The sequence below is a fragment of the Tachysurus fulvidraco genome, chromosome 21 (assembly GCF_022655615.1).
Source record: "Tachysurus fulvidraco isolate hzauxx_2018 chromosome 21, HZAU_PFXX_2.0, whole genome shotgun sequence".
Classification (NCBI taxonomy): Eukaryota; Metazoa; Chordata; class Actinopteri; order Siluriformes; family Bagridae; genus Tachysurus; species Tachysurus fulvidraco.
In genome coordinates, this window is record NC_062538.1 from 9,266,122 (window position 1) to 9,280,247 (window position 14,126).

At 38.2% G+C, this 14,126-nt stretch overlaps 1 protein-coding gene across 4 annotated transcripts in view; it reads right to left on the reverse strand.

Moving 5' to 3' along the window:
* capn5b (calpain 5b) overlaps positions 1-14,126 on the reverse strand; it is a 43,983-nt gene that overhangs the window by 11,728 nt on the left and 18,129 nt on the right. For all 4 annotated transcript variants that reach the window (XR_003438696.2, XM_027134198.2, XM_027134197.2 and 1 more), the window contains 3 exons: positions 10,872-11,080; positions 7,288-7,480; positions 1,250-1,443 (listed from right to left, as the gene is read on the reverse strand). Coding sequence is in view for 3 of the 4 variants with exons in the window: in XM_027134198.2 (XP_026989999.1) it covers positions 1,250-1,443; positions 7,288-7,480; positions 10,872-11,080 (596 nt within the window). In the remaining variant the exon portion in view is untranslated. The remainder of the gene's footprint in view (positions 1-1,249; positions 1,444-7,287; positions 7,481-10,871; positions 11,081-14,126) is intronic.

The window sequence follows — 14,126 nt, forward strand, 5'->3', positions numbered from 1 at the left end:
TATCTATTCAGACTGTAAGAGATTAAATCACACACACTCAAACACACACACACCGGGCTCACAGCCTGTCTCTGTCTAAGAGATTTCTGGAGCACTGTGTTATTCTCATCAAACCGTCAATTAATTTTTCATCTGTGAAAAAAAATATATATATAAAGAAAGACTTTGCTTTCACCTCAATAACATCTCTCTGGTTGCATGGTAAATAATTCAGTCCCATATAACCAAAGCGAAGCTGTTGCTGACCTGAGGCTTAACACGCAAGAAAGATTTCCCTCGAATTGTAATTACGTTCCCATTTCACACCCAGCCGCTGTATGAGACGTTTAGGCTGTCATAAAGCAAGCAGCCTGTCATTGAAATGGATAATATGAATATCTAAACACCCCTTGAACTTTTCCCTCTTCCCCTGCAGGTGCTACCAATTTTATACCCGCCTGCCTGCCTTGATATCTCAATTTCACACCAACCGGCGATAAGAATAGTCACTTTGGCTGTGTGTTATTTGTCGAAAGCCATCTCAGGGGAGGGAGAGAGTGTGAGACGGATGACTTTTGAAAGTCCGAGTGTATGTTTACTCGCTAACGTTGCTTTCAGACACAAAATATTCAAAATTATTTAGTGCCTTTGTTCAATAGTAGAACAAGACTACACTGCGTTGACCATTCAAACATGTCCCTACACAATCAGAATTGATGTTTTGTGACTTTTTGGATGAATATGTTATGCCTTAAGGTTCTCTCTAAGCTAGTGTGCTTCCAAACAATGACAAATTTTGCATTTATATACATAGATATATACATTTGAAATTTAGTGTCTCTCTATACCACGAATATGAAGCAACAATTTTGATGATGTCATTCTGCACTTCAGGTACTCAACAGATTTTATGTCCAATTAAATGCTCTCTAGAATCTGAAATGTCCCACCCCCAACTAACTGTCCAGTCCAGATTAGCCAACACATACACACCGGGATCTACACTGGATTCTAGTTGAAAGTTGCAGCAGCACTCAATATCTGACCTTCTTATTAACATTTTCTGAAACTGTCTTTGGTCATATTAACACTAAATGATCCTCAAATGAGCAGGTCAAATGCTATCTAACTTGGGAAATCTTAATTAAAGACTAAAATAATTTTGTGTTTGTGGGTTTTAAATCTGTGGCAGCAAACCTGGGCTAAAAAATGCACAGTGTAAAATCAAATCTACATTCGCCCCCTCCAGTCCAGCAGGTGGTGCTCTCACCTGTCACTCCATGGCCCGCTCCACTCCTTCTCCCCCCAGGGGTTCCTCATGCGAATCATTTGCAGCTTCTCAGATTTGAAGAAGGATAGCAAGCCATGGCCCAAGCGCACTTTCCGAACGTCGGTGACTGCGTAAGCGTGACCTTTGACCAGCCCACATTCCAGCCGAGCCTCCATGTCCTCCACTGTGGTGGCCTTCAGGGAAATAATAAAGGAGCTATTTCAACATGAAATCCAAGTTAAATGTGTTAAATAATGCAGAGTCTGGCTTATAATGCCTTAGAATTCTTAACAGACTGTGATGAACAGCAATAAAATAAATTTTAGCTTCATTTTTATTTTTAAGTTTAAATGACCAGGGATAATACCAGACTGGCACACTTTAGTGAGGACACTGCTTGGCAGACTGTAGTAGAAAATGAAGCTCTCAGTGTATGGCAAGTCTTGTAAACACCCTGTAACACTCATCACCGGTCAACAGAAATGTTCTCGGAACTGCTGTGTGTGTTCAGAGCAAAGGCAGGAGAATAGGATGAAAAAAGCAATTAGGCTGTGGCTGAAACAAGCAAGGCCAGACACGCTAAAGTGCTTGATGTAACAGTCTTCAAATTAAACTGTCTCCTGGACAATGAAACAAAACAAAACAAAACAAAACAAAACAATAAACCTGCGCCAAACCTTGAAGCTATGTTAGAACTCAATTAGTCCTAGCACTGTCCTGAACCCCAGATTGAGTTCATTCCTAAATGTGTCTTAGTTTCCTTTTTCATAGTTCCATCTGTTTAGACGTACAAATGGATTTCCCAAAGTTTGCTAATTCAAAGCCAAGTCCTGGGTGAGCCTGAGGGATTTGTGTGTGTTTCATTTGATATGCAAGTGTAACCACACCAGCAGTCTCAGCTCTCATTGTCTATAAATGTCTTGTCGCTGTTGCTTCATTGTGAGAGGAAAAAAAAAACTTGTTAATAAAAAATTCATGTACACATTAAAAGATTGCTCCAAGTCTGGAATTGAACTAATTTACAAGAAAATTAACGTCTGGAAGAAAACGGTAATGAAAAAAAAAAAACACCCTGAGCAAATTTATATTAGTGGAAGGCTGAACTTTGATGGCTCAGGAGATGTAAACGTGATTCTCACTTACGATTCGTTTAGGTATCAGATGATCCTAAAATTCTTTACAATCTAATAAAAAATCTGACAACTTTAGAGTGATGCCCTCAAGGGAAGATCTTATACCTTCAGTTTAAGGACTTAGAGAATGTAGTGTATGTTTCATTTAATGTACCTCTTCTGCTGAAGGTGTAAAGGATTTATGAATTATTTATTGAATCTAATAGCACTGGCAGCTCATCCATAGGGGAAGGTAGAGTTGAGTCCCACCATGTATATACAGTAATACTCATTCAAAAAACGTTGATCTGAAGTTAACATCATTCCCGACATCATATAATTCTGTTAATATGCACTAGACATCTTTTGTGTGATTAACTATTTACTAATCATCTCTCTCGAGTCTCTAATAGTGGTCCATTTAGCACAGGTATTATGCATTTGTTCCAACAAAGACAAAGTGCAAACAGAGGCAGGTTTTTACACTGTGGTTAACAAGAAGTTTCACACTTGTAATCTAGAACTAATATTGGCACTGCTTTTTACCTGGGGTTATGAATCCAAAGCTATTGTTCATTTAAATGTGCATGTGACAAAAAAAGCCAATCCAATCTTATTCTATCACGCAGTTGACATCACTCACTCACTCACTCACTCACTCATTTTCTACCGCTTATCCAAACTTCTCGGGTCACGGGGAGCCTGTGCCTATCTCAGGCGTCATCGGGCATCAAGGCAGGATACACCCTGGACGGAGTGCCAACCCATCACAGGGCACACACACACTCTCATTCACTCATGCAATCACACACTACGGACAATTTTTCCCAGAGATGCCAATCAACCTACCATGCATGTCTTTGGACCGGGGGAGGAAACCGGAGTACCCGGAGGAAACCCCCGAGGCACGGGGAGAACACAAGGCAGAGGGGAGAATCGAACCTCCAACCCTGGAGGTGTGAGGCGAACGTGCTAATCACTAAGGGCCCCCTCGTCCCCCAGGGTTTAGAAATGTACAGTGTGAAACATCAGATGATGAAGAGCCAGGATTAACTGTTATCCCTGGGTAAAATAGTAAAAACAGTGTGATATGTGAAACACCTACAGTATGATTCTGTTTCTCCAGGGTTTACAATAAGCCAGAGTTAGATATTTCAAGTGAGACAAGCCATTGTGTGTCTATGATAAACCGGACCAGTTCTACTGCAGTGTATTAGGCCATACATTTCACTGGGGTAGAATGACATTAATAATGATGTAGCCTCAAGCTGAGAGGCTATAACACTTGACTTGTTCATAAATATTTAGAGCAACTTCTGTAATAGACAGTCACCATCCTCTGTTAATAAATCTGACATACAGTCTAACATTCATTTTGAATGGTTCCCTTTGTTCACCGAAGCAGGTGTGCATCGCTTTGCTAGCAAAGCACGCACAGAAGAGCTATGACCATTAAACAGGGTTGCCAGGTTCGTGAAAAAATTCTCAGTCTAACTACATCTTAAAAGCCACAGAAAAGACCCAAAATAACTAGTAAAGACTAGTACAGTTTACTGCCGTCTGAATCGGAGTGTGATTGTTCCCAGCGTGGGCCTGGTTTCAGATTCACTTGTTTCTATTGAGGCATTTTACCTCCTCTGTGTCCCACAATGTTCCGATGCCAATCATGGTACGTTTTTTTAAACTAATGACATCATTATTTCCTCTGCAAATGATCCAAAATGCAGCTGCCCGGCTTGTTTTCAACCTGCCAAAGTTCTCGCATACCACCCCGCTGCTGCCATCCCTCCACTGACTTCCGGTAGCTGCACGCATCCGATATAAAACACGGATGCTGGCCTACAAAGCCAAAAATGGACCAGCTCCCTCTTACCTCAAAGCCCTCATCATTCCTCGCACTGCACCCAGCAACCTCCGATCTACCAGCACTGCTCGACTGGTTCCACCATCTCTCAGGGTAAGAGGCAAGTATACAACAAGACTCTTCTCTGTTCTGGCACCAAGGTGGTGGAATGAACTTCCCCTAGAGGTCCGGACAGCTGAGTCACTGGCTATTTTCAAGTGAAAAAAAGTGAAAAAAAAGTGACGTGACATACGGCTAAGTATGGTGAGCCATACTCAGAATTTGTTCTCTGCATTTGACCCATCCAAAGTGCACACACACAGCAGTAAACACACACTGTGAACACACACACGGAGCACTGGGCAGCCATTTATGCTGCGGCGCCCGGGGAGCAGTTGCGGGGTTCGGTGCCTTACTCAAGGGCACCTCAGTCGTGGCCGGCCCGAGACTCGAACCCACAACCTTAGGATTATGAGTCAGACTCTCTAACCATTAGGCCACGACTTGCGGTTGAAGACCTACTTATTCAGGAAACACTTCAACTAGCACTTCTTTCCTTATCTTTTGCATTTTAAAAAACAAAAAAAAAAACAAAAAACCTTTGACACTTTTTCATTGTAACTTTGAACAAATGTTTTAAACTCATGGTATCTTAAGTATGTAACCTAGTGAACCAGCATTAATGTATCCAATGTTAGAGATTTAAGCACTTATGTACGTCGCTCTGGCTAAGGGCGTCTGCCAAATGCTGTAAATGTAAATGTAAATGTATTGGCTAAAACACATGTGCAGGTTACTCCCCGAACAAGTGTGGACACACGAGTACGAGTTGTGTTCACATTCACGGTTAATCGTTTCAGTGCAACCGAACTCTCACAGTCACAGTTTTTAATTGAAACCAGTCTAAAAACACCTTTAGATTTTATTTGCTATTGGATATTTTTAATCTAGCCCAATCAGACTTCCCTGTTAACTGTCCTGCATGTGGCTGTGTGATTTCTCTCCTGATAAACATTAGCACTTGCTCTGATTTTGCCATCAAGGTGCAATAATAATTCAATGCAAGGTAAATGGTTCAGTTAGCAAACTGACTAAACTAAACTAAAAAGCTGAGCGTATAAAAAAAAAAAACTTTGGTTTATCAATTTTAAAAATGCATTTTTCACTTCCAAACAGAAAAGTATTTAGATTTTAAATGGAATTTAAAATGTATGGAGTTTTAAATGAGGCTGAATTTGCTGAATGGCTTATTTTCCAGTCTTTATAGAAGAGCTTATTGTAAGATATATTGCACAGATTAGAAGCGGGAAGGGGAATTACGACATGGATAATATCTGTATATCAAAAATGCAGGTGCACCTTGCTAAACCATGCTTGCAAAGGCTGAGATAAAGAAGAAAAATGTCTTCCTTTTACTAAACACTTTTTCTTTTCTTTTTTTTTTGAGATGTAAATGGACTGGAATTTTTTCTCAAAAAAAAAAAAAAAAACCCTGGTTAATAATATTCAAGCTTCAATATAAGTGCCAACGAACACTCAACAGCGGAGGCTGTGTCACTATTAATGTTGTCCTGCTCCACCGATATTAAGGGTCATGAGCTGCGGCTGTCGAATAGAAAAGGCATGTAATTATGAGCATCGGGAATCATGATGTGTCTTATATAAAATGTTTCAAGGTTGTCTCTGTTTCCAAACAAGAATCTATATCTAAAAGTAGAGCTATTTATGCATGCTGTTAAAGAAAAGTAATCAAAGTCTGAGTCAAGCAACGCAGCTCCATACAGAACTATCACCACCCCAAAGCTGATTATTTTCTATAACATCACATCCTGAAAGCTTTTATTCCTCTTATACAACAGCTGATTGCTACAATTCCATTTTTATCCATTTACTGTAACTATAAATAGACGTTTCCTCAAATGTTTCTCTTACTCCTTTCACCCAAAGCAAATGAAAAGAAAACTGCTGCTTATCATTTAATAGAAAACGTAGAAGAGTCATCTATTTTGAAAATACAGATTTACCTCAAACTGGAAACTCCTACTAATGATAAATTAACATCTCCTTACAGAAAACTTCATCAAATAAACGCTTTATTAGTCTTAAGTCAATTTATAGATTACAGGTGCATTTCATTAATTAAAACATCGTGGAAAAGTTCATTTATTTCAGTAATTTAATTCAAATAGTGAAACCTGTGTATTATATAAATTCAGTACACACAGACTGAAGTAGTTTAAGTCTTTGGTTCTTTTAATTGTGATGATTTTGGCTCACATTTAACAAAAACCCACCAACTCACGATCTCAAAAAATTTGAATACTTCATAAGACCAATCAAAAAAACATTTTAAGTGAATTGTTGGCCTTCTGGAAAGTATGTTCATTTACTGTATATGTACTCAATACTTGATAGGGGCTCCTTTTGCTTTAATTACTGCCTCAATTCGGCGTGGCACGAAGGTGAACAGTCTGTGGCACTGCTGAGGTGGTATGGAAGCCCAGGTTTCTTTGACAGTGGCCTTCAGCTCATCTGCATTTTAGGTCTCTTGTTTCTCATTTTCTTCTTGACAACACAGCATTATAATTTATTGAGATGCGCCTGTATGTAGACTGCCTGTGTTAGGCCTGTGTTAGGCTGTGTTAGGCCACCAAACAAAACAAAAATCAAAACAAACGTGTAGCCAATGAGCAGAAAGGGGCGGGTCTTGTCAATATGGTCGAAGAGAGTATTCAGTGCGCATGTGTGCATATTCACAGATTCGAGTTTCCCGAGTCAATAACTGTTACTACACAAAACACGGTTGTAGCTGCCTCTCTACATAACTACGATAGAAAAGAGTTGTTATTTGTGTAGTAGCAGCGTTTAGCTCAGTAGTTATTGACTCAGGAAACTCCAATCTGTGAATATGCAGCCAACTTCCTGCTCCTTCAGTTCTTTCCAGAGCTGGAAAGCTGATCCTATATTAATACGGGTCCTTTTCTGAAGCATTTCTCGAAAATTGGAGACCCTACCTTTAAGAAGAGCCTTGGGTTATGTGACAAAAAGTGGAATACTAAACATGCATAACAGTAAAAGCACACCCTGATGGAGCAGCTGATGAGTCCATCTCGATTGTGGACCTTCAGCGCTCTCTCGAACATCTGGTTCCTGGCAGCTTCATCCTGAGCGTACATTCCTTCCAGCAGGTCCACTGGCTCCGAGATGCCACCGGTGAAGTCCACTAAAGCGTCGGCCGTGTTCCCACCATCCAGAGCTTCGTAACAGCCGTACACTCTGCGGAGGTGAGGAGAAAGTAGTGATGGGGTTTATTCCCAATTATAGCTAACAAAATAAATTAAAAAAATGAATGTAAAAAAATTAATATGGACAAATGTATTTGTTATTATGACATTGCTATAATATAAATAATAAAATTCTGCCTCTTTTAAATGCTTTTACACAATTCATTTAGATTAGCAGATAATTCATGTTTGTTCAATCTAAATAAAATGGTTTAAAAATAAATAATAATAATAATAATAATAATAATAATAATAATAGGGTTTTGTGAAAAAAAATATTATGTTGACTATTTTACTATTTGATTGTATTGAAGAAAATTTCATTAGCTAATGTCATCAATATTGTTAAAGCCTAAAACCAACCAAATTTAAAAAAAAAAAAAAAAAAAGTCACTGACTTTTTGGGGGTGGTCTCTTTTTGCAGTTGGAGAAATTGTGCCCTAAAATAAGGTATTAGTTTATCCTTGATTTCATGAGCTATCATTCCCACCTGCTCCATGCCATAATCACCACACAGTGACTGATCTGTGTACATTTAGCAGGAGCGGGTTGTTTTTTCTTGCCGTGCTACACTTAAACATCAGGTTTTAAGTATTTTACTGCTTATATTTGGTCCCCCAAAATCTATATACTGTATAGCTACAAAGCTCTCCTGAACACGCTGTATACATATATAAAACATAAACTAAAGGGTAAAAAGATAATAGAAATAATATACAAAATAGTGCACTTGAGTTCTGTACAGATGTGCATAGTACGTACTGTACATAACGAATGTGTACTGTACATTTACAGTATATAACCATAGAAAAATATATTTATTTACATAGATTCTAGTAAAGATATTGCACTGTAGAATATTGCACTTTAACAGACGCGATACGTAACAGTGGATGTGTGAGTTGTTCAAAATGGATATGGCCTGTGTGTAGAAACCATTCTTATGCCCAGATGTCTTAGTGCGTAGTGATCTAGTTATCAAAGGTGATATAACCTGCAGTGCATATGTTCATGTCGCTTTTTCTATTTGAATACTTTTTAGCTGGTTGTCTTATGTTCATGGTTGTTTCGTTGGTGCCGTAACACTGCCATTTCCCCCCTGAGATTACATCTGCCAAATGCCGTAAATGTAAATGTAATTTATCTTTATTTTATTCAGTGATGCTTAAAGTTTGAATTTTTTTTGTAATAAACAAACTGACGGACTCTGATAGCTCATCAGTCTTAATGACTGATTGTATAAGACTTTTCTCAAACTCTGAGGCCTTCTAAGAACAGATTGGATTTATACTGAGATTAGAGCTGCAATGATTAATCTGATTAATTGATAATGTCGCTTCTTAAAAATGAGCAAATGTGGAATATTATGTCTGACTTGTTATTTAGTGAACCAATAACAGAGATGTAAATACCCCGAATATACAGATAAATACAAAGATAAATAAATACAAATTTAAATACAAAATACAAAGATACAGTCAGTCATTGTTCTTGAGTACACTAAAATGTATTCATGCAGAGCTGACACAGAGCTGCACCACACACAGCACTTTTCATGTCCAACACTTTCTTGTTGTTGTTTAAAAGAGCAAGTCGCCAGATTTCACTGAAACATACAGGCAGCCTGTGTTGAAGATTTTTTTTTTTTTGCTTGCTGTCTTTCTCTCCCACAGATGTAAAATGAAAAAAATAAAATAAAATAAACGATACAGAAAGTTTCAGTCACTCTGTTCAGTGTGTGAAGAAAAGAAAAACAGAGATTCCTTTCATAACAGCACGGGCATTAAAAACAAAAGCAACTGAGAACTCATATGTGAACGACATATACTACGCAAGATGATGTGATGTAATATCCTCCATTTACATTTCATTCGAAAGCATTGATAAGAGTTTTGGATACACTGTAATAATTAAATACATGCACAAATATCAGTTTACTACGTAGTGTTTACACATGCATACATTTACATAGATTAGATAAAGAGGCTCATATAAAATGAACTTATAAGCAAGTGAAATTGCATGTTACTGTAACAGGGAACGTTCTTTAGATTAGCTTTGGAGGAAAAACCCATCAGTAAAGATCTAAAGAAATTGGTACTTTATTTTCTATCTTTTATTTTAGATTATGATAATAAAAAAGAACAATAAACCCTCAGGACACATTTAAGCTTCTTAATGAATTATTAATTGAAGACAACTTGTCTAAGTGGATCTAACTTACTGGAATGAGAGAGGAACGAGTTCACAATATACTATACAGTACCTATTGTATACTTTACTTGCTAATATTAGATTCATAACATACAGTATAATCTGTCTGTCTGTGTGTTTCTTTTCCTGCATAGCTAGTACACTGGATTCCAGCCAAATCAAATTCCACCTTTTTTTTTTTTTTTTTTTTAATTGGTGGGTCCACCATCACTTCCTTTTGTTTTCCTTCACGGTTTGTCAGCATTTTGCAGTGTTTGAGCTCTGCTGTGGAGCTGAAGGAAAATAGATTAAAACATAAATATGCTGCTGGAGGTGTGGGTGTAAAATATGCATGCACTTTTTCCCCCTCCTGAAAAACATGACTAATGCTGTCATTATGGCCGCTGTGTGGGAAAACTCTGAATTAAATCACAAGAACAATAATACTTACACTTAGAAGAGCAGGATTTTTTTCCCCCCAAAGTTCACCTGTTCTCAAATGTATTTTGCATTTGTGTAAGTTTTAAGGAGGACCATTGATTTACATATTGATATCCTTACATGAGCAGCTCATTATACATAACACGGCACATAGTGTCTCTAAATTGTTAAAACCAATAAAGATAATATGTTACTGTTATTTAATTCACTTGCAGTTGTGACCATTGGAAACATTTTCCTGTTGGTGTCATAAAATCGTATAAAAATGACAATGTTGAAATATTAGCTAGATCAATGATATAATTGATATTACTGCTATTATATGATCTGATGTGAAGAATTGGAAGGACTGATTCTACACTCATCGCACAGCTTTATAAAAAGGGGTTTAAAATAATCCAAGAAAAAATGTCTTTGTTGATAAATTATATAGATAATTTTACACTGAGCATTTTAGATCACTCTAAAGTAAATTATTTAAATTATTATAGTTTAGTGTGAGATTAAGGTAAATAACCAGCAATGCATATTGTTGTTATTTTGGCTGCACCCTCTTTAGGGTCACCTAGTTTTATCTGGGCTTGAGACCGTCACTGAGAGTTAATCCATCAGTGGCTCAGCGTGGGATCCTGTCACTAGACCACCGGAGATGCCTTTTTATAAACTTAAATTTGTTTATTTTGTATTTTGCATAATATGGAAGCAAGCAAGCACGGGTAACATGACTTTTATAATTAAAGTGTGCATACTTGGCATAAGCTTTCTCCACCAGAGCACTCCAGAACTCATTGCTGTCATGTGAGTGGCAGTACACCAGCTGATTGTCCACCGTCGGTAGGCGGTCATCGATCACCACATCCACCCAATCACCAAAGCGCCAAAAGCGGAAGTGGAAAATTCCAGCGTACGAGTCTGTTTTCTCCGTATCCCATTCCTGCTCTTTCCAGTCAGGAATAACCTGAAGACAGAAACACAGAGAGAAAGAGAGAGAGGTTTGAGGTTAATAATAACTTCATTTCTATACTTTTTACATCACACTCTTTAACAAAATAAGAATGTTTCCATTAACATAAATAAACAAAAATAATATAATGTTATCGATAGATAAAAGAAAGAAAGAAAGACAGATGGAGAGAGAGAGAGAGAGAGAGAGAGAGAGAGAGAGAAAGATACACAGCATAAAAGTACCATTGTACAGATCATGCTGTTCTGATCTTAAATGAACAAAAGACCATGCTATTTTTCCACAGTCATCAAAGACAGATTATTAATGGTGCTTGCAAAGCAACATTCTTATTATCTTGCCAGACAAAAATTCGGCGCGTAACTTGTCCCGCAGCTTTTGTCCTACACCCATGAATGAGATGTCAAATCGACCGGCTCATTGAGGAGAGGTGTGCTATGACTTTTATAAACGATCCAACCAACGATGTTCGCACAGCGGACGAAAAAGCGGCCAAAAAATCCCATAGACTTGAATGGGAAATTCCTAAAATTCCTCTAAGCTCTCACACACGCAGCGTGCGCAGAGCTCAGGCACGGCTTCTCTTCTGTGTTCTTCTAGTCAATGTAGATGGAAAGGAGACTCTCAATACATGTAACTATCAACTCCACACTATCAATCCAATGATTCCAAAAGTATTGGCCCCCAGTCAATCCATTTACCACGCCTCTATCTATCTATCTATCTATCTATCTATCTATCTATCTATCTATCTATCTATCTATCTATCTATCTATCTATCTATCTATCTATTGTTCATTCAACATTAAGAATTACATGTACTGTTCTATGCAGTATAATAATAAGTAGAATCCCATAATGTCTGCAGTATTCACATGAAATGTCCAAACCCTCAGTAGCCACTTTTCTCCAAAAGTATTGGCACCCCACTGGGTATTCACGTGCCCCAAAATAAGCAAAATCTAAAATTTGCGAAACATGGTCATGTGACATATCAAAACACTCAGCACAATGAGGGGAAATTGACGTGACATAGGGCTAAAAGTATGGTGACCCATACTCAGAATTCGTTCTCTGCATTTGACCCATCCAAAGTGTACACACACTGCAGTGAACACACACACCGTGAACACACACCCGGAGCAGTGGGCAGCCATTTATGTTGCGGCGCCCGGGGAGCAGTTGGGGGGTTCGGTGCCTTGCTCAAGGGCACCTCAGTCGTGGCCGGCCCGACACTTGAACCCACAACCCTAGGATTACGAGTCAGACTCTCCAACCATTGGGAACTTGCCACGTGCAAGCAGCATTCACATTTTCTTCAGGAAATGTACATTCTAGGTGTTTTTACTACCTTCTAAAAAGAAACCTGTTATAATTTTTTAGCTCTGTAGCTCAACAGTATCCTACTACATCATTTGTTCACGCACACAATTTGGCTGGGAACCAACTTCCTGTGGGGAGGGGCCATGCCTATCAAGATTTCCAATTTAACTCAGCTCTGATTAGCATGCTGTGAGGTCCAGGCTTGCAGGAGGGACTGTAGGACAAGCGTGACGAGCAGCCGCTTAACAAAATGATAACAGCCCCTGCTAGAAGGACATCAGAGTGATTTAGGAGGCGTTTAGGAGCTGGTTTATTGTGACGAAGCATCTCTGAGACAGCACAGAGATTGGATTTCACGTACAGTTCTGTGGTAATTGCTCAATGAACAGCAGCTCTATTGCCACAAGACCATGAATATGAGTGACATTCTTAAAAAAAAAATAAATAAATAAAAAAAATAAATAAAAAAACCTTCAAGATTTTTATTGTGTGCTGCACTGCTTTAAACTTGTCTGAAATGACTGGTTAGGTTTTTAATTGCCTTCAGAAAGAGGATTGTTCTCATACTGCACCCCCCCCCCCCACACACACACACACCAATTCGCACACCAAGGCACACACCAAGGCACACACCAAGGCACACACGCACACCAATGCACACACCAACGCACACAAAGACAAAATTAATCAATTTACTAGCCAAATTTGATTTGAATATGTCATTTTAATATATTGTTAAGTTAAAAAACTGCCTAAAGAAGTTGTGAGAACTGCTCTATTCATTCCTATCAATCGTACACTACAATAATTCTGTACTATTTAATTACACTATGTAAATCAGGCTTTGGAGCACTTCCCAATGCAAATAAGTGACATTTGGAAAAAAACTGACTAGATACACTATAAAAAACTCTCATCATTCCTCCTTAAATGATTGTACAATTCAGCCCTAGTGAATACACGTCTGACTCAGTGAGGCAGTTTGCTGGAAGCTAATACTGTTGAGGGAACAAACCTTTTACTGAAGCAAAGCTTCTTCCAAACTAATGTCCTGTATCAGCAATCAGACTGCTGTAGAACACAAAAATGGATTTGGTCGAATGTTCAGGATCTTAAGATTTTACAATACAATATATTTGTTGAATATCAAGACTAAAATATACAGGAACTCGATCCAACAAATCCAGCTGCCTCGTATTCATAGCCTGAACCTTCTACCTTATGTACAAACACCACAGCGCTCTCCTGAACAACAAGTAATCATTGACTTAAGACTGTGTGGGCAGAATAGACACAGACAATTCATACACGAAGCATGAGAAGATGAGAGAAATGTCTTTTCTATCCATCCTGAAGGGATGCATATATGCAGAAGACAGAGAGATGCTTTAGTAGGTATCATCAATTTTAATATCTTTTACATTTTAACCAATGATATATGTTAAATAAGCAAGCCTTTTATGTGAAAACTGGAATGGATGTTTCTTGTTTATTTAAAAGATTCGGGGAAACCAATTTACTGTGTAAGAACATTCATTATCCTGAAAAAAGACCCTTTAATCACACTGAAAGAAAAACAATTGAATATTTAACCTGATTACAGTTCATTCAATATGTCTAATTCAGTGTCTCAGTTTCTTTATACTTCTATATCATAAAATGCCTCCTTTCCACCAGAAAGAACCGGGTGCTTGTTTAGAGCTAGTGCTGGTGCTGG